At 33.3% G+C, this 25,869-nt stretch overlaps 4 protein-coding genes across 4 annotated transcripts; 2 read left to right on the top strand and 2 right to left on the bottom strand.

Moving 5' to 3' along the window:
- Positions 1-1,207: 1,207 nt before the first annotated feature.
- On the top strand, positions 1,208-4,457 carry LOC125579024. The gene is made up of 10 exons (XM_048742261.1): positions 1,208-1,704; positions 1,792-1,843; positions 1,919-2,154; positions 2,237-2,270; positions 2,349-3,103; positions 3,178-3,349; positions 3,435-3,539; positions 3,620-3,711; positions 3,794-3,947; positions 4,031-4,457. The coding sequence occupies exons 1-10, from the start codon at positions 1,586-1,588 to the stop codon at positions 4,310-4,312; spliced, it is 2,001 nt and encodes a 666-aa protein (XP_048598218.1). The 5' UTR covers positions 1,208-1,585; the 3' UTR covers positions 4,313-4,457.
- Positions 4,458-8,727: 4,270 nt separating this feature from the next.
- Positions 8,728-10,996, bottom strand: LOC106371998 (transcription factor MYB20). Its single transcript, XM_013812122.3, has 3 exons — positions 10,742-10,996; positions 9,989-10,118; positions 8,728-9,573 (listed from the first exon to the last, which is right to left on the bottom strand). The coding sequence occupies exons 1-3, from the start codon at positions 10,872-10,874 to the stop codon at positions 8,895-8,897; spliced, it is 942 nt and encodes a 313-aa protein (XP_013667576.2). The 5' UTR covers positions 10,875-10,996; the 3' UTR covers positions 8,728-8,894.
- Positions 10,997-13,823: 2,827 nt separating this feature from the next.
- LOC125579025 (probable inactive receptor kinase At5g16590) lies at positions 13,824-16,203 on the bottom strand. The gene is made up of 3 exons (XM_048742262.1): positions 14,726-16,203; positions 14,331-14,648; positions 13,824-14,257 (listed from the first exon to the last, which is right to left on the bottom strand). Exons 1-3 carry the CDS (start codon positions 15,984-15,986, stop codon positions 13,983-13,985), a joined length of 1,854 nt encoding a protein of 617 aa, XP_048598219.1. The 5' UTR covers positions 15,987-16,203; the 3' UTR covers positions 13,824-13,982.
- A 6,422-nt stretch (positions 16,204-22,625) lies between these two features.
- Positions 22,626-25,655, top strand: LOC106372001 (glutamine synthetase cytosolic isozyme 1-4). Its single transcript, XM_048742263.1, has 12 exons — positions 22,626-22,994; positions 23,235-23,274; positions 23,382-23,485; positions 23,577-23,625; positions 23,737-23,843; positions 24,194-24,281; positions 24,375-24,503; positions 24,612-24,686; positions 24,788-24,841; positions 24,963-25,000; positions 25,087-25,246; positions 25,337-25,655. Exons 1-12 carry the CDS (start codon positions 22,921-22,923, stop codon positions 25,487-25,489), a joined length of 1,071 nt encoding a protein of 356 aa, XP_048598220.1. The 5' UTR covers positions 22,626-22,920; the 3' UTR covers positions 25,490-25,655.
- Positions 25,656-25,869: the final 214 nt, after the last annotated feature.

Below are 25,869 nucleotides of genomic sequence, written 5' to 3' on the forward strand. Positions count from 1 at the left end.
GCAAATCTAGTGCTGAGATTCCAGAATCGTTTAAAACCAAAATTGAGCACCCAAAGAAAACGAATGGTAGAAACAACAAATAAGAAAGCTGCTTCTCAGATAATGGGCCAAAGGCTTTCCACATATAAGAACTTGAGAAGATGTTAAAGGTTCTTCAAGATTTAAACAAAGAGAATGTCTAACAAAAGCTCAACACTGCTCTCTTCCTTGATCTAAAACACGAAGGAAAAAAAATCCCCTTCAAGCATCTTAGATCAAAGTGTCATCAAGCAATGCAGAACTCAAGAAGCATCTCTTCAGCTTAAATCAAAAAGTACCAAAACAAATCCTCAGCCCTTCTTTTCAGTGTGGTTAAAGCAATAGAATCATCATAGAGCAGCACAAGAAACAAACGAAAACATAGAAACTACAAATTAAAAAAAAATAGTACCAAAGGGAAAGCTGCTTCTCAGACAAAGGGCCAAAGTTTGTCCACATGAGAGGGCTTGAAAACGTGTCATGAAACTATTCCAATCAGGAAAAAATATCAATAAGATCTCAACATTACTCTCTACCTCAACCTAAACCACGAAGGACAAGACCTTCAAAGCGACTTAGATCAAGGTGTCATAAAGTAAACATCGAGATCAAACCAAACCTTTCCCTAGTCAGAATCAACAAGTGCCACAACACATTCTCAAACCCATCTTTTTCAGTGTGGTTAAAGCAAGATAATCATCACAGAGCAGCCACACAAACCAAAACAATTTTTTTTATTAAAAAGGTTGACACTTTAACATTAAAACACGAGACAGAAGATGTTGAATCTCGAGAAAATGATAGAATCCATGTGGAATCCATGTGGAAAACAAATTCTACATGTCCAGAGATTACAAAGACGTTTGATTTCGCATTGGAACATATCTCTCTGTTAAAGCTACATGAATGAGAAAGCTCACAGACTCTTAACGCAAATCTGTTCCCTTATATGCTAATCTCGTAACCTAAAGTTCCGGACTTTCAACAAAAAAAAAAAAATCGGATCTTTTGATAACAGAATGAATGAACTTTCGTGAAGAACAATTTGCGGCGAGATCTAAAGACGAAGTCTTTTATTTATAAACTCTAGGGTTTTTAAACATCGCTTTTAACGAGCCCTAGCTTCTAGTTTAATGGGCCTACAGGCCCAATACTGTATCTTTGTCTTCTTCTTCTCTCTCTAGGCTCTGTTTCTGTCGACGGAAACATGATTACTCACTGCTTGACGAATCAGTAAAGCCTTTCTCTTTCAGTTATTCATTGAATAGAGGTTAGGTTTCTGTTTTCTCTGTTGTTGTTCATTCACATGACCAATAAAAATTCTTTCTTCTTCGTTTCAAGGGATTCGACAAATCTGAGATTATCCTCTGTTTTAATGTCCTAAGGAGATTCGTTTCTTCGTTATCAACAAACCCTCTTCTGTTTCTCTCTATTGCATCTATCTCCGTACTTCTAAGCTGTTGTTGTCTTAACCCAATCACCAAAAAAAACATCCTTTTTTAAAAATCTCGATTATATCAGCTTCTTCATTCTCCATGTGCGTCTCTTCTGTGTTACTCTGATACGGATGCATAAGATGTGCCATGAGCCTATCAACGTCTCTCCGGTAGAGTCCGGAGTTACGTTCAATGAGTTAGACCACCTCCCCTTGACGACACGGCGGAGTTTGTTGCAGCCTAACGCTGCGTGAGTGCTCTCTATCGTTTACCTCTGTATCAATTCACTTTACTTTTACTTTTACTTATTTTTTCTTTGTCTTCATCTGTATTGTAGATCGAATGTTGACAGTGTAGTGAAAAGGGAAGAGGATTGCTTTGATGAGCTGGTAAGTTTGGATGAAGAAACCTTTTGTTACATTGTTGCTATTAAGTTTAGAGAACTGATTCTGTAGTTTCTCCAGGGCGCAGTAGTGCCAAACTGTGATGCTCCAGAATCTGTAAACACTCAAACTCCGGAATCTACTAGCATTGGTTGCAGTCAGGGTCTAATTGAGTCTGGAAACTCAAGACCACAGAACAACATTCTTCTAGTGTCTTGTCGTAACAACAGATTTGAACAAATTGAAGAAACCACAGGGAGTGATGATGCTCTTGAACATCTCTCACTTAAAGAGAGGCGCAAATTGCTACTAGAAAGGTGCTTTATTTTGTTTTAACTTATATATGTTCACAAGCTCTTGATCATTTGTGTCTAATGGTTACAATACTTGTTGTTGCAGGATGGTGTTAAGGTTGCCAGAACCCAACTTAGAGGTAACAAACTGACGAGTTCCTCCAGATTTTGTAATATTCTTGTGTGGGATCTAATAGGGATAACTATTACAAGTGCAGGATAATACTAAAGATTGCCATGAAACCGATCTTTTCAAAATAAAAGCCGAGAATTCATGCAAAAATGGGATAGCTTCATCTTCTGCGGCCCGATTCAGCGGCTTTCTAGAGAAAATTGATTCTTTCCTCTATAAGAAAGTTAGCATAGGTTCAGTATCTGAAAGCCAGCTTAGTGGAGTTCAAGAGAATGATATTCCTATTGCTAACAAAAGGTCTTTTGAGTTGTCACCTGAAGCCAGTTTGCATAGTGATTACGAACACTCTCCATTAAGTAGTACCTGTTATGCAGCTGTAACAGAAAAGCAGAGAGATAGTGTAAAGAGAGTCAAAAGGAATCCACGTCCTTTGAACGTGAGTGAGATGCAGTTGAATCAAGATGTATGTGAGCCTTTAGATGATTCCTCCATGGATAACAATGAAGAACCAGATCCTGTTACCTCAGAGCAAGTGCAGGTCAAAAGAGAGGTGGAAACACGTGAGGAAGACGAGATAGATTTTGTGAATTTGATCTCTCGCTTGACTCGTTGCACATCTGCTCCGAGTCCTGCTAGCTTTGTGAAAGACGAGGCTAGTGAATTGGATGAAGATGAGATAGACCATATGAAACTAATTGATCGGTTAAAGCTTCGGTCTTCTCATGGTTCAAGGCATCATGAAGCTCCTCCTAGTTCTCCACCACCCTCAGGTTTTAGCTTCTGTACATCTGATGAATACGTTAAACCTGTGAGGGTATCGAAGCGAAAGAAAACCGCCACGTGAGTCACACTGTTAAATCCTTTCATCTATTTGTTTCATTTGTGATCTTATGTTATGAAATAACCTGTTACAGGAACTCAATTGAGACAGCTCTGGAGGAAGATGCTCCTGGTCTTTTACAGGTACTGATTAAACAAGGGGTGACAGTAGATGAACTCAGGCTTTATGGGGAGAATGATTCCTTCTCAGATGATTCTTCACTTCTTGAAGAGACCTTCTCAGAGCTGGAAGATGTCATCTCACAGGTAAAACAATCATTCACTTATCTTTACAAAGATAGCTTTTATCCGCAATGTGTCAAAAGATTTGAAATTGTTTTAAAACTATCAGCTCTACTTCAAACGAGCAACTGGTCCTAAACTTCTTAACTTAAGTTTCTCAAAAGATTCAAGAACCAGCTATTGCTTGACCTGTCTCTTCTCCCTCATAGAACAGGTACACAACTCTGGTCTTCCCAGCTTTTCTTATTTTCTATATTTCACTTTCTTCATAGCGTGTTTCCTTTTGTTTTCAAGGCAAGGTATCTTCGGTTTCGCAAATGGCCTGTTGAATGGGGTTGGTGCCGTGATCTCCAATCTTTTATATTCGTTTTCGAGAGACATAACCGGTAAAAAACTAACTCTCTTTCTGTCCATTATCTTTGCAGCTAAACTATTCTTATTGATGTTACTTGTTTTTGCTGGATACAGGATAGTAATGGAACGCCCTGAGTATGGCTACGCAACATACTTCTTCGAGCTCAGCAACACTGCATCAGTAGGATGGCAGATCAAACGGTTAGTCTTGGCCATGAAACTAGCGAGCTGTGGCCGTTATCAACTTATTGAAAACAAGCCATTACTGGTAAACTCTTTTCTCTCTTGATCACTTGTTAATATGAACCAATATATGTTCTTAAATAAGGGTTATTATCCTGAGCCAAAAAGGTAGGAGAGGATATGACGGAAGGTGAAGCAGAAGTACTGATGAAGTACGGTTGGGTTGCGAACACGGGGCTGGGGACAATGCTAAACTACCGTGACAGAGTGTTCCATGACAGGAAGAGCCATAAAGAGACATCAGAATGGAAGTCTAAGATATCTAAGCTTCTTGTTGATGGCTATAACAGTGGAACTATTGTCTCAACTTTCATTGTTCCCCCTGATGATGTCGAGGATGATGATGATGCTGGACTTGACATGGAACAAGTTAAGCTCGAGAGTTACTGAAAACTGCGAATCTCTCTGGTTGCAACTAGTTTGTTCAAGAGTATTCAAAATGTGGATATGAAACCTTAGATTATTTATTTGATCAATTAAATTTGGTAGACTTTGTAAGCTTATTAGATGAAAAAAACAAGCTCACTTTGCACCATAGGACTCATAAGTTTTGACAGTGATGCTTTCATTAATAACCACACACTCCAGTTTCCTGCTGCGACTGTCACTATAGTTTTGTGGTGTGGTCGTGGGTACTATTGATTTCAGGCAACATCATGTGGACTTTGGTGCGTGAGGCGATAAAAGGTCTCATCACAATAAGAGAGACTTTGTGTAGCCTTCAAAATTTAATGAAGATTTGATCACATTCTGAGACTTTATTCAGTTTACATTATACACATCTAATGATTCTTTTCGTCAACCATGTTAAAAGGTTAATACAATTTATTCTTATAATTTATGTTATATTTCAGATCATATAAATGATGAGGTATCTCATTGATATAGATAAGTATTTGGAATATATCTAAATATTTTATTATTTATTTTATTATCTGGAATAAATTTATATTAATTATCTTTTATTTGTATTTTTTTTATTTTAGTGGTATTTCTATTTTAATTAAGATTAAGATTTTCTAGATTTAAGAATTTGTCATAAATAGGCATTGAAGGCTAAAATTGTATGCAGACTTTGATAATTAATAAAGTAGATGTTGTCTAATACCTTGTGTGATTTGATTAAATTCATCAAGCATGAAATTGATCTCAATAAGCTATCGAAATAAACTCTTGATCGATCGATCCAAGAACATGTCTCTAAGAACCATAAAGGTTAATTGATCGACTGTTCAACTTATTTGTCCGCTAAGTTGATGTAGCGGACAAATAGGTTGAACGTCTGATCAAGAAACCTTTAGGATTCTTAGAGACATGTTTTTGGATCGATCAAAAGTTTCTTTCGATAACTTCTTGAAACCAATTTAATGCTTGATGAAATTAATCAAATCACACAAGGTATAAAACAATATCTAATTTATTAATTATCAAAATATGTATACAATTTTAGGCTTCAATACATATTTATAACAAATCTTTAAATCTATAAAACTTTAATTTTAATTAAAATAGAAAAATCACTAAAATATGAAAAAATACAAATAAAAGATAATTATCTAAATTTACTCCAAATAATAAAAATAAATAATAATATATTTGGATATATTCCAAATATTTATCTGCATCGGTCACAATAATGAAACTTCTATATTCATATTAATAAAAAAAAATTAAGTTATATAGTGGCTATATATATATATATATATTTACTTGGGTAACTTTGCTAAAGGGATTGTACTTTTGTTTTAAAGTTGTGAAGTATAGCCAATGTGTCACAATAAGCAGGAGAACGAAACTCTACTCATTCACAAACTTCAAATGTATTATAATCATTGTTGTCGTTAACAAAAATTTCTTTTCCACAATTTATATATAAAAAGTTATCCACCAACCTAACTATTTATTATTTAAAATTCTTTGAAACTTAATAATTCCCTTATCTTCCTGTTTTCTCTTCTCTTTAATCCATCATTCACAGTTCCACTACCACCCCTTTGGCTCTTCTTTGTGAAAAGTCATGTCTAAGTAATGATCATATTTGTTATGAGAAAAGGTTCATATACATGTACTCTTTTTCCACTTTCTTTGTATTTTATAATCTTGTTTTTATAAGGAAAACATATTATACACTTTATGGCATAAAAGGCATGTATGTTTTTTATTCAGCCAACCCAAAATAATTAGGATCTTCACAATTATTGGATGGAAGTTATAATGTGATTCATCAGCTAGAAGGCACTTATCTTCTACATTTTCTTTCGAAAATAAAATTAAGCATGTTAATACGCATGATTTTGTATAAGGATATTTAATAGCTATGAGCTTAATTAACGTAACTTTTGTTAGATTTTGTTATTGCACCACTATATTTTGATAAATCTTATATGTATTATGTTTAATTAAGCCTGAACAACTGTTGTGCAAATACAAAGTTCGATCGTAAATCGGTTTATGGATTAAGACTATCTTCAATGGTTTACTTTATTTTTTATTTAAAATATAGTAATTCTATAATAGAGATGAAATTTATTCTAATGGTATTCTATTTTAGAGTTATTCTATATTTGTAATAAACTTACTTTTCACTCTATTATAGAGTGAAAAATAGAGTACCACTAAAACATTTTTACTTTAAACTCTATTTTATAGTAAGAAATAGAGTGGAGTTAGAGATGCCCTAATGAGAAGAATAAATAGTATTATAAGTAAATTGTTAAACTTCAAATACTAGTTTGTATCTTTTGACAAAAAGAAACTGGTCTGTTAGCTTACATGGTAGAGCATTTCTAAATCACTTCTTACTATAATATTTAGAGGTAAATTCATTTCAATCCATTCTTTTAATTTAAATATAGAGAAATACATTAAGTAGATACTATCTTTATTATAAAATTACTCTATTATTATTATAAAAATGGTAAAATACTCTGAAGATGGCCTTGATGCCAATAAATTTATTTGATAAAAGAATGATGATGTAATGTGACAATCAAAGTATAAAAATTCCGATAATTCTTTTTGTCAAAATGGTTTGGTGAAAGTTGTTACCACTTGTCTATCAATCCCATTCACTTGTGGTCCATTTGTCTTAAGCATCATACACATACAAATACATAATACACAGCAGGACTAGTCATATATATGGGGGCAACAGCCTTATGAAGCCACCGCAGCCCCTCATTTTGTGAGGTCCTACATAAATATGCTGCATTTTCTTTTTCATTTTTTTTTGTCACGAAATATATGCTGCATTTTCTAAAACTGAAAATAATAACTAAATGATAGTTGAAAACAATACTGTAAATATGTGCACACGTTTTTGTTTGATTTGATTCTTATCTGAATTTTTTTGTTTGGTTAATCGAAATGGTGTCTATAATTTAAAGTTTATTAAAACATTCGATGATTGGTTTATTTAAATTTTACATTCTTCTTTATAAAAAAAATCTACATTCTTCAGGAAATTTAGTCATCATTTAAACGATAAACCCTTGTATATGTAAAGTTATTCTACATTATTCTTTTTTACTAGGGACCTGCATATGTCAGCATCGAGACATACATATGTTGACGAAATATGCAACACATGTGTCATCATCACTGCATACATATAGACATATGATATATGCAAGTGCGGGTTGATACATGCATGCGTGGGTCGGTGTAGTTTCGCACTTTTCCAAAACATATATCTGATTAATCGTTTCGGACCAATGATATACGAAATTATTTAAGTAATTAATCCACCTAGCTAGACCACTTAGGTAAAAAATGGAGCATCCGTAAATCTTGTATTTTTATTTTTTTACACTGTTTTTTTATCGACCGGCCAATTGTTAGAAGAATGTTTGTCACTGACTCATTAACAGTACTAATACTTGTACCAATGATAACCAGTGGGAGTGAGTGTAGAGGTTTGATGCTCCACCACAAATGCTTTGAAGGTTGAACGTGAGAATTGAGAATATTTAGTTGCTGGAGTTATTAGTATATCCTGAGATTCAATCATATGATCGTGACCTTGCGTTGGTGAAATCTCGTAAATAGTGATCGATTTCATCACCATGACGCCATCATCGTATCACCATTTAGTATTTTCCACTTTGATTCGAAAATATTACTTGTTTTCAAGCAATCTTCAACTTTTTTCTGGTGTGTAGTGAAACTAGGTATATGTGTAGCCATCAAAAGTCGACGCCAGGAAAAAATATCTATCTATATTATACTAGAGGAAATTAAAAAAAGTTGGTAAACTTTTGGAAGGATTTAATATTTTGGAATTAATATATTATTTAATTTGTCAGTTAATTGCAATTAAAACTGAAGGACATGATTTTTTATTGACTAAGATGTTCCAGAGCTGAAGTCTGTATATTTTTCCAAAATCGGAAACCAGAACATAATTTTTAAATAGCTTTTTCAAAAATATGCATTATGTGAATTTAGATCAGTATAAAAAATCAGTAAACTCTGTATTACATGTTTTTTAAAGCTACTGTGTATTAGATGTTGTTATAATAAAATGGAAAATAACTGGATTGAGAGACATCAAAGGAAATTGAACGCAAGCGACTAGTGGGATTAGCTTCTCAATGCATTTGTAATTATGTGGTCTATTTTGATTAATTATTTAAGCTATATTAGATTTAAGAACTATATCATGAAAACTATTTTGGTCTGTCATAAAGATTATGAACTTATTAAAAAATAATAATCATTACTAGATTTGTAACAAATGGTATACATGCGGTTAGAGTTCCATATTTTTCCGTCAAATATGTCAAAATAATCAATAGAGAAAAGTATGTTCACAATTGCAATATTTATTACATATGTATTTTACACCTAATCATCCACTAAATTGCAACACCAAGGCCAAATCCAAATCGCCCACTTCGAAAACAAACAAAAAGAACTAATTAAAAACAACATGAAAAAAAAAACTGAAAGTAAAATGGTCATGTATATTGATCTAAACCATTCTTGAACATCCGCTTCCAACAAAACCATCATCATGATCATTCATAAACAATTCCAAGCTGCTCAAATAATTTATGTCCCACAAGTTCATCGTATCAACATTGTTGTGGAACTTGTCGTCTTTGTAAATAATATTATCCTCTGATGAATGATCGGATGAGAGCCACTTGAGGTCAATAGTGTCCATTTCATCAAGAAACTTCGAGAACTCCTCACCCGGTACTGATGATATACACGACGAGGTAGAAGAGGAAGAAGGAGAAGTGGAGTTACTAATGTTAATGTGAGCATTTTCATCACTAGTATGATGATCAGCAAAAGAGATGTCCAGTAATATCTCATGTGGATCGAGCAACGGGACTTCATCAATGCAAAACCCATCATCAGTAGATATTGTTTTGTTGCTCTTGTCCAAATCTATCCCTAGTTGATGGTGTTCTTGTTTTTCTTTAGTTTGTTTATCTTCTTGGTCTTGTTTTTTGTTCTTGTCATCATGAGGCACTAAACTCTTGCTCCCTTGAGCTTGCTGTGACCCGTCTTGTTCAGGGAGAGGCTTATGGGTCATAGGGTCAATGCCCATCTTCCTTAGTTTTTTCTTTATGTGTGTGTTCCAATGGTTCTTTATTTCATTATCAGTTCTTCCTGGTAGATGAGAGGCAATCTTTGACCATCTGCACAAAAATTAAAATGATTCGATACTTAAGTAAGTTTAATTAACTCATGATTTCGACTGTTCAGTCATTATCATCAGACTTACTAAATTAAACTACCGTACGTGGTTAAAAACGCACGATTAAATTTAAATATGAGATGTAGATTGGCCAATCTCTTTCATACAGAAAAAAATAGTAAAGTTTGCGTGTTCAGTGTTCTATTGTGACTTTTGTGTTCCTCCGTGACCTTAATAATATTGAAATCTAATGGCCACAATATTTTTATATTTTTATTACGAGTTAGTTACAACATCAAAGTTAAGGCAGGTAAAATTAGTTTTTTTTTAAAAAGGTAGGTAAAATTACTGTTTATAAATTTGAGGATTTTTTAAAATATGGAATAACAATGATTTTCAAGAGAAAGAGAATAAACCTATTGCCAAGTTGGGCATGAAGATCAATGACCATCTGTTCTTCACAATCTGATAAAAGACCTCTTTTTAAATCAGGTCTCAAATAATTGATCCATCTTAGTCTGCAGCTTTTTCCGCACCTCAGGAGTCCTGATTTAATTGATTAACCAAAGTAACTAGATTAACGATCAGAATGATTGGAAACTAGTTAAATATACGAGAGATAAACTGATTAAGAAGGAACAAGTGAAAACAAAACAGAACAAAAAATTATCAAGAACAAATAATAACGTGTAGGACCACCAGTATCAAACATTGATTTTTGTCCGGGCCAAACACCATGATTGATCGGATTTCGTAAGTCGAAAAGATAGAGAATTATTCCATTTCAAAAAGGACGGTAACAATGAATATTATTCTCCTGCATTGAAACTATTACTGAAAATAGTAAATTCATTTGATTGGTGCAAAACTATACTAGTATAGATATAGCAAAAGAACTCATGCAAATTAATTAAAAAAGGGTAGAGAAGTATTATTATTAGTGTCAGCAAAAACAAGAAAATAGATAAAATAGAAATCAGTAGGAATAAAAGGGGACGTTTTAAGAAAGTTCACTTTTAAGATACGATAATCCATATATCAAAAATAGCATATCGTTTTTTTGGTAGGAGAAAATGTAAAAACACATGTGTTAAGAAAAAAACGAACTTTTTACACATGAGAAATCCCAAGGACGTCGCATGTGGAGAAAAGAAAGAAAGAAAATATACCAGAAAGCTTGGGAAGAGCTCTCCAACAGCAGTGGCCATTGGTGAGGATGAAGTTGATGAGCTTCTTGTCTTCCTCAGCTGTCCATGGCCCTTTCTTCAGCCCTACTTTGTCACAACATGGCTGCCTCCCCATCTTCACTCCTCGCACCCTCTGTCTCTCTCTCTATATATATATATATATATATATATTAGTCTAGAGATATGCTCAAACAAGTACCTAATATACTTGCAAGTTATAATGTATATCCAAGACTCAAGCTATACAACAACCTATATATAGGGAGTAAGAGATGTCAAAACCATGTTAGTGACTTTGTGGACCTACATTTCTTCTAGTATATTCTATTTATTATAGATTTTATCCAAGCTTATAATTAACGTTGTTAATCCCTATTTTCCATATGGACACGAAAGTTTCTTTACTATTTTATTGATATTTTAATCATATAACGTTTTGCGAGCTATCAGATTTGTATACCTAATAAAACTACGTACAGTTATTAACTGATAAAACAATTAAACTAAAATGGCAAAGTACTGAAAGTAATGAAACTATGCTTTTACCAAAAAAATAATGGAACTATGGATGAACTAAATGTGGTCATTTATAAATACTTCAGAGAAGTTACGTATATACACTTTATTATGTCCTTATTTTTTTGGAACATAAATAGTCAGTGTTATAGGAGTAAGAAACAAATTGAATGTGATGTTTTCTGTAATACGGTAAAATTAAGGAACACAGAGATGATACTTGGTGGGTTTAAAACACGTGCAAGTGAGTGTGATCACGCTGAAAGTTCTTTATCATCAGACAAAAACACCTCGTCACCCGTAGATGTATTATTTGCTTATAATGTCTGAAACCTTGAATCCCATTATTTAATATTAATATCAGAGCTTAGTTTTTCTCAAATAGTGAGAAACAAATTACTGTTCTCTTTTGAAATTAATCACTAATAGTATGATTGTTTTTGTTGGCACTAATAAGTACTGTCGGTTTTGCATCTTTGTGGTGTTATTGCTGTGGTGCCACGTTCAGACAAACTTACATTATCATGACATCATTTTTTGTTATGTTCGAACCATTTAACAAATGTGGAAGTATAATCATAACAACGGCTCATTTTAAACGAAAAGGCTCTACACTTATAAAATGGCCCATGATACATTTTTATATTGTTGAACCGGCCCGGTAACTTAATAACTCGCATCATATTTCCCCATACACCAATAAGTATCTTTAACGGATGCAAAAAAGTCCAACTGAAAGAGTTAACTAAATCTCAGAACTACAAAATCCGAAGGAAATGAGTAGCTCGAGAAATCGCAAAACTGATGTTGAGGTAAATGAATGATGTAACATATGACATCAATATGTTCAAAGTAATGTAAGAGGCAATATTGGCATATATGTGTAGAGGTGGTTAAATATCAGAGTAATGCATGCCAATTATTTCCCCGACTGCATTATGTTTTACCAACAATGCTTCTACTTTTTATCGTTGGCATAATTATAGACATTGGAGAGAAACCGCGTCCTGTCCTCTTTTGATGAGGTGGCCATGTTGCGTTCCATGCCGGTCTCAAGCAAACTTTAAACATTTCTCTTAGAAATCTCACGAGAAATATATGTTTTCAAGCATCACGAGTATGTATAATTGTTTTTCTATACATATATATATATATATATATATATATACATGCATAGTATATATGTTACGCAATAAACTACTTAAGTGTTAAATTTCCATTTGGACATATGTTTTATCATTTTTTCGTGATCGAACATTTGATGGCACCTCAATTAGTTTATTTTCCCAGCTCATTGGTATATAGTTATATACTAGTATGGCTGTAAATTTTTCTCATATACGATAAAAAGAAGTCATAATCATATTCGGCAACCATGTTCACTTTGAAAAAAAATATAAGGAATAAATGATCGCTTGATGATTTTATGAGCTGGAAAAAGTTAATAGTATGATTTCACGAAAACTGAACCACTAGTTGTAAAGGCTGCAATATTTTTTATGGACTTGACAGGGTAAGCATAAGATAAGATATGTGGCATTTTCTTGGGCAAAGGTATTTGTCTCAATTAAATAAAATAAATACACTTACTTGTACACACATGTGCATGTGAACCCACGTGGATATGAGGTAGAACAAAAGAAAAAATGTTGCATCCATGACTAGGTGCAAAATGATTTCTGCCACAAGATATTAAAAGCTACCGTTCTAACATCTACCTAAACATAGTTAACTTCTTTAGTAAATGCTACAACAACGAGACAATTTAAGAGTTTTATAAATTGTTTGGGATGTCGATGAATCCAATTAGAAATATATAAAAGTAGTTAACAAGTAAGAGTAATCATAAAAACTTTATAAGAAAAAACAGTAAGAGTAATCATTATGCTTAAGAAACCCAGCTGATTACGATAAACTTGACAGGATCGACCACACATTTTAAGTGTTGATGTGGGGGTATCCACTCCCATCGATCTTGCTTAAAGTTCCAAACTAAACGATAATCAACAACTTATTCTTAACAACCTTTGTTCCATATAAGACAAGTATATTGTAGATAAATGATGCTCTCAAATAATTATCTCATACACTAAGTCCTCAACTGTTTTCTGAGACTCGTTTGAAATCTACTTTAAATGGCAAAAGAAAAGTTAAATAAACTTATGTTTTAAATATGGCGTAACCAAATCATCTAAATTTGAATTTGAATCTGAAAGGTGGGGAGCTAAATTTGCAGACTCAGCTAAGAAACTTGAATAGACCCGTTACCTAAAGTTACTTGGAGCCGTTACCTAAAGTTTTACTTATTACATGGACTTTGTAATATGTATTTAGATACTAGTCTTAGTCACCTTTAAAAACATAACTTGAAACTGAAGAAAGGCAGAAGCATTGTACTTTAGCACTTCTGATAAAGTTTCTTTCTTCATGTCATTTTATTGCATAGTCGGTTTGGTTAGACAGCAGGAGTCAATAATAATAGGTTTGAGAGAAACAGATGTATATTTTTGAATCCACACTTTAGCAATGATATATTTAACAGCTGATAAACCCCTTTCAAAACTAATTAAAATTAAGAAAAAAAAACATTGAACGTATTTTTCAACTAACTGCAAGAATCACCCCCAACAAACTATTTCAACAAATTCAAATTCAGACCAACAATTTTTGAAAACGATCAATTTAAACCCCACCTCGAAAAAAAAAATCAATCAGACAAAGGACCTGGTGAACCAGATGAACGAGAAACCTCCTCAATGAGCCTCGTGACTTCAGGCATTGTAGGACGACTATCTGGATACTGAGCCGTACAGCTTATACCAATCTTCAAAAGCCTGATCATATTCTCATTATCCCCATCTTGATACCTTGTGAGCTCTGGATCAAACACATCTGAAGTAGATTGTTGTTCACTGATCGACGAAACCCATCTCGGTAAATCTACTCCTTCTTCGCTTAACTGCTGATGCGTTGGAGATTTCCCTAGAAAACAAAACTCAAATCTTTGAATTACATTTTCACCAAAAATACAGTTAACAAGATCTATGTAGTGTACCTGTGAGTAGTTCCAGAATGAGAACACCAAAGCTGTAAACATCAGCCTTTTGTGAGATTCTACGAGCATCGGTTACTTCAGGAGCACGGTAACCATCAATACGGTTAGGCGTAGACGTAGGACTGATCATAGGCGCAAGACAGTAATCAGAGACCTTAGCCTCGTAGGATTCAGACAAGAGAATGTTAGAAGACTTAATGTTCCCATGAGACGTTGTCGCGTCACGTGAATGAAGATAACTAATAGCTCTCGCAGCTCCTAAAGCTATACCAGCTCTCGTCTCCCAGTTCAAAGGACTTCTACCACTTCCTTTGTTCCCTGTCAATCCCAAAAGATTTTAACTTATCTATGACATCACTAAAACAAAACATTCAAAAGTTAAAACGTTTTTGTACCGTGTAATAACGCCGACAAGCTTCCTCTCGACATGTACTCGAAGACAACGAGCTTCTCGTCGCGGCTGAAGTAATAAGCGATCAACGTCACGAGATTAACATGGCTGATCGATCCAAGAGCCTGCATTTTCTCTCTAAACTCCTTCTCAGGCACCACCACGTCTCTCAACCGCTTCACAGCCACCACTAGTCCGTGATCGAAACTCGCCTTGTACGACGATCCCAACGTTCCTTTACCAAGAACCTCCGCGGAAGCCTTCAGCAGCCCGTCGAGATCGAACTCCCCGAACGATTTCACGAAAAAGGTCAAATCTTTACTCGCTGGTCCACCGTTTTCAGATAACGGCGGAGGAGGGACGTTAGCCACCACCGCCGAAGTTTCCTTGGCCAGTGAGGTTGGGACTGGAGCTGCTGCTTCGATGTTTCTCGACTCCACATTGTTCTCTTTCTTCTTCTTCTTTCTGCAGAGACAGAACAGGAGCAAGAGGAGCAAGACAAGCCCCAAGACACATGCAATCACTATTCCGGCGATGGCTCCGGCTGAAAGCTTATCGCTTTTGCCTTTTCCGGTTGTCTCAGTCCCGTTTCCGGTGCCGGAGCACGCGGCTAACGGCTTTCCACATAGAGAGTTACCTTCAAAAGCGGTTTTGGGCATACCGGATAACGGATCCGGTATCGACCCGTTTAGCTGATTCGACGAGACATTAAACTGTTGCAACGGGATCTTAATCTCAGGGATCGGACCGGTGAGCTGGTTATCTTCCAAGTAAAGAGTAGCTAACCGGTTCGCCGAATTGACGTTAACCGGTATCGAACCGGAGAAGTTGTTCTGAGCAAGGTTGATTCGAATCACGTTAGGTAAAGTGAAGAGAAACGAAGGAATCTCGCCTGAAAACGCGTTTCCTTGGAGGTAAAGGTAACGGAGGAGAGTCAGGTTAGCGAAATCCGGAGGGATTGTACCGGTTAAGGAGTTAAACCGGAAAGATACGGTATGGAGCTGAGTTAAGTTCCCGATTGCGATTGGTAACGGACCGGATAAACCCACACCGGGTAACCGGAGAGCTGTGACCCGACCCGCATTGCATTGGACTCCTCCCCAAGTACACGGCGGCGCCGTTAGGTTCCAGAGCAGAGGACGGCCGTGGACGCCGTCACGGAGAGCGATTAGTGCTCGTCTGTCAGCTGCTAGATCTGATGTCACGGCGGCGAGAGAGAGTAGGAAGAAGAAGATGGAGAGACCTAAAATGGTCTTGTTCTTCATCGTCTTCTTGCCAAAGTTTTAATCCTTTCGGACAGTGAATGCCTCTCTCTATTTCAGTGTCTGAGATCGAGTAGGAAAATGAGTTTAAAGAGATTTTGTCGGAGAATTTTTTGTATTGTTTCAGACTACGTGTAGAACAGTGTTTAGAAAGAGAAAATCACGGAAGAAAATCCTAGTTTTCTCTCTCTCTAATATATCTATATACTGTACCTATAAATGAGAAGATGATGAAGAAGAGAGAGAGAGAGAGAGAGAGAGAGAGAGAGAGAGAGAGAGAGAGAGAGAGAGAGAGAGGCACTAATTCAGTTTAGTCTGCTGTGAATGGAAAGAAAAAGTTATTTGTTGAATTTTATCTTTTACGGAAATCTAGAGAATCTCTCTTTTAAATATTCTTTATTTTATTTAAAGCAAGAAAATTATCAAAAAATAATTTTGTTTCCTTTGTTTTTTTTTAATTCTTAATGTGTAATATATCATTTTTTTATCAAACCATATAATATATCATTTATGTATATATAAAATATAGGGAGATCCAGGGAGATTTATATATTAATGAAGGTAGTAAAATCCAGAGAGATTTATATATTTAAAATAGTAATAAATGTAAAATCCAGGGAGATTTGAAATTTTGAACAATGTTATTCGACCCAAAAATAAATGGTATTGATAGGCCTTAAGTTTAGTTTCAGCCCAGGTAATAGATATTATACTAAAGCTAGTTGTAGATCGTGAACCTATCTCATATTGATAGCCCATAAAATTTATTCATACAAATTATAGAGATTGGGGTTTTGTTCAAATTATTATTTTTAAGCCCGTTTGATTGCATGGGGCATCATACTACTCAACGAGCATATGTGGACGAACAAAAGTAGCAAATGGTTAGTAAATGGTTCTTCCTACCCAACAAATGTTTATACCATATGATCCGCGGTTAACAAAACTATGCCCATAAAAACTCTAACCATCTATTCAACAAACAAGATGACCTATCAAGTCAACAATCGTCAAAGAAATTGATAGCTATTATGAAATGGGAATTTGATTTAAAACTTTCAAGTTAAAAACCTTTAAATTTTCGGATCTACCACTAAACTAATAGCTAATACATTGTACTCTACTAACTGTGGCATACATGTAATTATGCAAATCAAAATATAGCTTTCTATATTCGTAGGAAACACTACTATTCGGTTATCAATCATGCATGGTGGTGTACATTGTATGATCCAGGGAAATTACTAAATAGTTTATATTTAAAAGTAATAATAGTTGGAAGATAGGAACAAAAACATTTATGTCATTTGGATTGATACAACAAACCATTGGTCCACATATCATCACTATCAAATACAAGTTGTGACTATGTGTGATTAGAGGATTACACTCCCCCACCAGTGAAAATATAGAGCTTTCGATTTTTAATACGTATATCTATCCTCCTATACATTAAAAGAGAAGTCACTTTAGTGATTTCTGCTGACATGTCATTAATATAGAGCTTCTCAGAAAAATTGTTATAATTCTATTGGTTGATTTTTTTGAATTTTATTTTTCATTTATTTTAATCAATCGCTTATGTAGACAAGCCCAAAACTATTGTCGATTTTGTTAAGCCCATATATAGCTAGGGGATAATAATTATCGATTTAGTTTAACCTTGGGCAAGATTTAGAACTAAGACAAATATTAAAAACTTTCCTTATTATTCAAACAGTAAACTTGCGCATGTTGATATCATATTAATTACATTTGCTTAGAAAATATTTTAATGTTTCTAATTATTAGGGGTGGGCGTTCGGGTTCGGGTTGGGTATTTTGGATTTTCGAGTATTTCGGTATAGAGGTGTAGAACCCGTTCGGGTATTTCTGTACTTCGGGTCGGGTTCGGGTATTTTTAGTTTGGATTCGGTTATTTCAGATCGGGTTCGAATATTTAGATTTTGAAAAAAAAAATTAAAATTTTCATTTCTCAAGTTTCTTATATTTAAAAGTATAACTTTCAGTTAACTAATTTTTTATTTTTAATAGATTGAATGGTTAATAGATTTGGACATAAAAATTTAAAACTAAAAAGGTATTAATTTAGTTATTTTTTTAAAAAAATTGGATGCAACTTTTTGTTAATTTTTTAAATAGAAAACTTGACATGCATTTTCGGATCGGGTTCGGGTGCCACTTCGGATATCAGGTAAAGTGTCCACCCCTACTAATTAGGTTGTTTGTTTTTAATAACTTACCTTTCTAATATGGATTACTTGCGCAAGTTGAAATCATTAAATATGCAAATCACTTATTCACAATATGGATTACTTGCGCAAATTGAAATCATTAAATATTATCGATTTAGTTTACCCTTGGGCAAGATTTAGAATTAAGACAAATATTAAAAACTTTTCTTATTATTCAAACGGTAAACTTGCGCATGTTGATATCATATTTATTACATTGCTTACAAAATATTTTAATGTTTCTAATTAGGTTGTTTATTTTTAATAACTTACTTTTCTAATATGGATTACTTGCGCAATTTAAAATCATATCATATGCAAATCATTTTTTGACAATACACATTTAATATATTTATTTAAACGATTTCATTATTTATTGTGCAAAATATTATGCGTCATTAATATGAGAAATAAATCGACTGTATATATATAGGAGACACCCAAGGTCTTAAAATACAAACATTCTCTTTTTATTCTTTAAAGTATTATTCACAAATTTCTCCTCTCATACTATTAAGGTATTAAGACGATGCTGCTTGTGTGCTAAGAAAAATATGTTTAGACGCAAAGGCTCCTCATCTTTCATCGACTCTGCCACCCACTTTGCCTTGGAAGTTCAATAAAAATGTACAGCCTAATAAAGGACTAACCCGCCAAGGTAATGGGAACTCAGAAGAGTTACGTTGTGTCATTGATGTTATTCGACAGTATGTTTTCTTTGCATATAAATCACCTTTATCTCCTCTATACTTCTATCTGTTAAAATTTTGTTATTACATGACATTGGCGATCAAACTCCAAAACAGAAGGTGAAACTAAATGTTACAGAAGAAAAAACTGTTAAACCTGATGCTGAAGTACAATGGTGGAAAGCCAAGAGCTGAGGTGCGATAGGCTCCAGCTTTTCTGTCATCCATCTTTTATCAGAGCTTTGATTCGTTTTATATATTTTTTTCTTTTTGTAAAAAAAAAACTAAAAAGTGCAGTTCAGTTGCAAGACCTATTAGATGCAACAAGAATGTTAGTTTCCCATACAAGGTAGAACCATGAACTCAACTCTTTGTGTCTTGTCTCCAAAAAGCATGTCTGATCTATCCTTTCCATGTGTTGAATACTGGTAACGACAATATGGTCTTCCTTTTTTTATATGTATACCAGGTCGTGAGAGTGATAGTGATCCATAAGACCTTGAACATGCTGAGAAGCTTCGCCAAGTTAAAGCAGTTATTGAAGAGGTTCTTTAGTACTTTCTCTTTTTTTGTTGAATATAGTCCGGAGAAAGTATTACATAGTATCATTTAGTAATACTATCTTATATCATTTTTTTTGTTGAATATATTATCTTATAAGTAAGCGAGCCTTATGCATTTTTTATTTAATTCATAAGGTCATTTTCAAAGCAATCAAAAAACCTAGAAAATTAATAATCGAACCAGCTACTTTTTTTATTAGACCGGATATTAGTTCCACCAATAATCGTGGTCAACTTACCAACATGCTGCATATATGTCAAATTGACAAATCTACATTTAAGTAACCCAACCTGTAAGAGATTTAGATTTTTTTTGTGAATCTCATGGATTGATCTATCGCAGATTGGGGTTCATAGGTGAAGTTTCAAGAAATTGTTATAATTTGATTGGTCGATTGTTTTTAATTTTTATTTATTTAATTTAGATCTAAAAATTTAAGATAAGTCTAAAATCATTTAACATCACTTGCCATATAATCTAACGAATATTACAAATAACAATTTATGGAAACTAATTCTCGAAATCATAGAAAGATTAATAATGTTTTATTTATTACTTTTAATATTTATAAACTATAAAATACAATAAACGAAATTTTATATAAGATAATTATAATATTTTTATACTCTACTTGATGAATTGTGTTCGAATATAATTATATAATAACTATTTTAAATATTACAAAATCCAAAAATGTTTATTAATATTATTTTTAAATTATTTATCGTTGTTTAAAGAATAAATTTATCACAATTTTAAAATAAATTATAAAATGCTTACAAAATGCAAGGCAAAGTTGCACTTTCAAGAGTTAAGTCGAGATCTGGATTTAAAATCCTAATAACTGGTAAAGAAGTGAAGCCGAAGACAAAAATATTGAATGTTGTCTACAAACAAGTTTTTCAGAATATTTCGTAGTCACGGAACGTAATTTTAATCTATTTTTTTTTTCAAATACAAATTTTAAAATAAATAAACTGTTGCAATTATTTATTTTTTGTATTTGCTAGATGGGTTGTGATGAGTTAAGAGACCGATGACGGTATGTCAATTTAATTTTATTTCATGTTCAATAAAATTTAGAAATTTATAAATCTATCAAATAATGTTAACCCGTCAAATTGCTTACAAAATTTATTTAATTTTTTGCAAGTTTCTAATTGAATTTGCTTTCTTTATCGAGAAATATACTTCATAATTTATATTATTTATGGATAATATTTTGATTTTTATTATATTTTCTTTTAATATGTCTACATAAATGTTTGTTTATTATTTATGGAAAAATAATATTATTCACCTAAAATAAAGAATTACGAAACATATACAATACAATTCTAATTAATGATAATATAAAATCTGTTACTTCTAAAACTATATACTATTTATTCCATTTTTAAAATGAAAGTATCTTCGTAAACACACAAAATATTTTTTGACGTTGCAATTATACATACACACAATATCTGCCTCTTCATACTGACGTTACTGTGTTCCCTGTCGTGAAGTACGGGCGGAGAGAGAACACATGGTACGGGCCGGTCATGTTCTTATGTCCGCACAAGGTGCGGACCGGTCACCTAGTAGTTATTAAATAAGAGGAGTATTGACAAAAAAAAAAATTTTAAAAAAAAAAACAAAGTCACGGGACATGACCCACCAACCAATTGCAATAATTGGTTATTATCACAAACCTAATATTTGCTCAGACTTCAGAGCTATAATTTTTGTAAAGGCATGATATATATATATATATATATTTCCTATTTTCTTTTTATATTTCTAAGATTAAAAACCTACTGATTTATTCTGTAATTTGGATTTGATAACCATCTTATTAATTATATATATATATATATATGTCTTTGGCAAAACATATATTAAACTCTCCTTCAAAAATATTATATCTTTTTGGTAGACCCTTCAAAAATATTATATTAAACTAGTTAGAGTACGTTGAAACAAGTTAATGTTATTGATTTTGTTTTTTTCAGCAATTTTCCTACCATTTTTTAAGTTTTTTGTCAATGAAAAAGAGCAATAAAATAAAATAAAAAGACCAAAAGAGATTTTATTAAACAGACCAAAGATTCATATACACATTGCTTTATAGATATATAAATAATAATAAAAAAATTCAAATTATATTTATCTTAGAGGTATAATGATATATTTACCTTTCATTAAAACCTCTTTTAGTTTTTAGTCTAATATTAGTTAACCATAAAGATATAATGATATATTTACTTTTCATTAAAACTTTTTTTGGTCATTTTTTGGTGTGTTTTTTTTTGTGAAAATAAACTAAACGTGACTATCGTAGGAAATTTTTCTTTTTTTGTATAGATTTTATTTTCGGATATGTAAATTATTCTTTTGGTTGTATTTTAAATTAGTTACTTTTATTTATTTGTGGGACATAATCAGCCAGACTTAGCCTAATTAGAATCCGCAAATGATACTTGAAGTGTTGGACCACTTAGCAAAAAATAGTAATACTAGGATCAAAATTTTAAGCAATGAGAAAATCTTTTGATTGTTCTCTTTGTGTTCACGGAATAAAAATTCAAAAGTCAATCTTAGGAATTTAAATGACTAAACATATATAATTACTTATAGTATATTTTAACCATTTTCACAGTAGTATATATATTTAAGAACCGGTTCTTAGTTTTTTAGTTAAATCTCAAGAGACGGATTTTTATATTCCGATAAGAACCTATCCCAAGAACTCCTTATGGCTCACCACTCAAATCTTCCGTATTTTCAGTGTAAACTCAATCATCTTTTTCATTGTGATTATTCAAACTCTATTGTTGGTTCAAAAGTTAAATCATCCACACACACCAAAAAATATCGAAGAGAAATTTTTATACGCAACCAAATAGAGGGCGGAAAATATCTAAATTATTTTGTGGCACAAAATAATATTTTGATTTTTTTCTTATTTAGTTTGGATTCACATGAGAACAAACATTTCCAAGAGATTCTCAAAGATAAATCTCAATTTCGTAGTTAATAAAGATTTAGTGAGTGGACCTAATTTATTGCTAAAGAACTGTCAATTATTTTTTTAATATACATGCATATTTCAAAGTTTCGTAAATACTAGTTTGTGATTGTAGTATTATACACGAGAAACTTGGTTCTGTGAGATACTTTTATATGATAACTTTATCGGGACATCAGGTCAACAACTTTTGTTTTTAAAAAGATTCTTCGAATATTGAATCTTGTAATTCAAGAATCAACCAGAATCTTCAGATAATTCGCATTTCCAATAATAGCCTGATATTTTCCGCGTTCTCCGTCTTGTAACCAAAACCATTTTTCATAGCGTAGTCAAGCACACACCTACCTCTCTCTCTCTCGCTATATATACACTTGCAGGAATCTCTTTAGTGTTATACAAAACAAAGCGAAATTTTTTTTTTTAGATTCCTAGAGAAAATGTCGGCACTTGCAGATTTGATCAATCTCGATCTCTCCGATTCCACTGAGAAGATCATTGCGGAGTACATATGGTCCGTACAATTCTTCATTCACCTCTGTCAAATAATATTCAGTCTATATTACTATATTAGTAGATGGATGATTTTGGTTGATCTTTGCTTCTGTGTTTGAGTTGGTGCTTGTTTCTAAACGTCTCTTCCTTGAGGCTTTCTTGAATATGTATGAGTTAAAACTTTTAAACAATATACTAGAAAGTTGAAAGACTTTGGACTGATTGAACCTGGTTGATATACTGTGGTTTTAATGAATAGGATTGGTGGATCAGGCTTGGATATGAGAAGCAAAGCAAGGGTAACTATATTATTTTTGTTTGTTTTTAGAGCATAAAACGATGAAACATCTTTGAAATAATGTTAAGAACTTAAGCAAATGAAGGATTATATTCATAATAATTGCAGACTTTGCCGGGACCAGTGAAGGATCCATCGGAGTTACCGAAATGGAACTATGACGGTTCAAGCACCGGCCAAGCTCCCGGCAGTGACAGTGAAGTCATCCTCTAGTATGTTTCAATATAAATTAATACATTTAATAAGCTAATTAAATTTGTAAATCGTGGATTAATAAGATTGTGGTGTCTCTATGTATTTTAGCCCTCAAGCTATCTTCAAAGACCCCTTCAGAAGAGGCAACAACATCCTTGTAATAATTCAATTACACAATGAAAACAATAATCTTCAAATTTGTTATATATGTATATATATATATATATATATATATTTGTTTTGTTTTTGCGATTGATTTGGAAATTAGGTGATGTGTGACGCATATACACCGGCCGGCGAACCGATCCCGGCAAACAAAAGGCATGCGGCGGCCAAGATCTTTAGCGACCCGAGCGTTGCCGCCGAAGAAACATGGTATATATCTTCTAAATGAAATATTTAATCAAAGTTTTATTTCAATTGTTTGCCAAAGAAAGAAGAAGTTCATTTCAATTTTTGTTTGAAACTACTAATTTAAGTTTGCATACTCCCTTATATTTGTTGACATCATCATGCTAGTTTTAAATGTAAATGGTATTAGCATGTCCTAGTCAACTTTGCATAGTTGCTACATTTTCTTATAACTTAAAAAATATAATAAAAGTAAATTGATCATAAACAAACTGGTTAGTCTAAATTTTCAGGATGACATTAGTGACAATATATTTTCATTTTTGGTCGTAATTATTTTCAGTAACCAATCCTTTTTTATTATTGAAATTTAGGTATGGAATTGAGCAAGAGTATACTTTGCTACAAAAGGATATTAAATGGCCGGTAGGTTGGCCTGTTGGCGGCTTCCCAGGTCCTCAGGTAATGAATTTTTCAGCAAATCTATTCACATTAACCTACCCTTTCGTTATTGAGTTTCAACCCAAAAATAATAATGAAAGATCAAAAAAACAGGGACCGTACTACTGTGGTGTTGGAGCAGACAAAGCCTTTGGAAGAGACATAGTAGATTCTCATTACAAAGCCTGTCTTTACGCCGGAATCAATGTCAGTGGCACTAACGGAGAAGTCATGCCCGGACAGGTTTAAAACTTACCAGTCACTCTTTTTTATTCTTCCGATTCATTATCATATTGATTGAGTTCAGAACAAGAAATCAAACTGTTTAAACAAATCTTGTGTGGGTTTCAGTGGGAGTTCCAAGTCGGTCCAACCGTTGGAATCGCTGCCGCCGATCAGGTCTGGGTCGCTCGTTACATCCTCGAGGTATATATAATAAACACACTCATGGTTATGTATACACCCTGTAACCTTATCTCTTCATATAATCTGTTTTTATGACTCTTTTCTTGGTTATGTGAAAACAGAGGATCACAGAATTGGCTGGAGTTGTTCTGTCTCTTGACCCTAAACCAATTCCGGTTTATTTTTTACCATAAATTTAAATATTATACAAAAAAAAAAAAAAAAAAATTAAATATTATAACCAAAAAGTTTTTGTTTTCAAATTCATTCAATTGCTGTTTGATTTTTCTATTTCAGGGAGATTGGAATGGTGCAGGAGCACACACAAATTACAGGTTCTTTGTGTGTTTCAAGATCTGCTCTGATTCATTTTATATGGTTTGTGTTTGTTTTTCTGAATTGGGTTTCTTGTTTTCTGCAGTACAAAATCGATGAGAGAAGATGGAGGGTACGAGGTCATAAAGAAAGCGATAGAGAAGCTTGGATTGCGTCACAAGGAACACATCTCTGCTTATGGTGAAGGCAACGAGCGACGTCTCACTGGCAAACACGAGACTGCCGATATCAACACTTTCGTATGGGTAAGAGTTTTCTTTCATAGCATGTCAAAGTGTGCATTCATATCACATGAGCCTAAGTCATGCATGATCTAACTTAACTGGTTTGTACAGGGTGTGGCCAACCGTGGGGCATCGATTAGGGTTGGTCGGGACACTGAGCAAGCTGGGAAAGGGTACTTCGAAGATCGTAGGCCAGCGTCCAACATGGATCCCTACACTGTGACCTCCATGATTGCTGAAACTACAATCCTCTGGAAGCCATGAATGAAGAAAACTTGAGCTCCTCCAAGGAACCTCTAATATCAGTTCATGTTCATTCTTCTATTGTCTCGTTCTGTCTTCTTTGTTTAAGTATGTTTGATTTAAACTCTTAGAACTTGTTCTATTTCTATATTATGTTATTACAAATTCAAATATCAGTTTTAGAATATGAAGAGGATCTGAACTTTAAACTTTTTATAGAAACCAAAATCGCAAGTTGCAAGCTCCTCCGTTACTAGCCAACCCAAACTAGACCGGCCGAATCGACATTTAGCACACTCTATTTGGCCCATTTTAGCTTAATGGACTCAAATTTATAACTTTTAAATATTGAAACTCTGTGCTAAAAAAATAATAATTTTGAAACTCTATTCTACAATGAA

Source organism: Brassica napus, chromosome A10, assembly GCF_020379485.1.
Source record: "Brassica napus cultivar Da-Ae chromosome A10, Da-Ae, whole genome shotgun sequence".
Lineage (NCBI taxonomy): Eukaryota > Viridiplantae > Streptophyta > Magnoliopsida > Brassicales > Brassicaceae > Brassica > Brassica napus.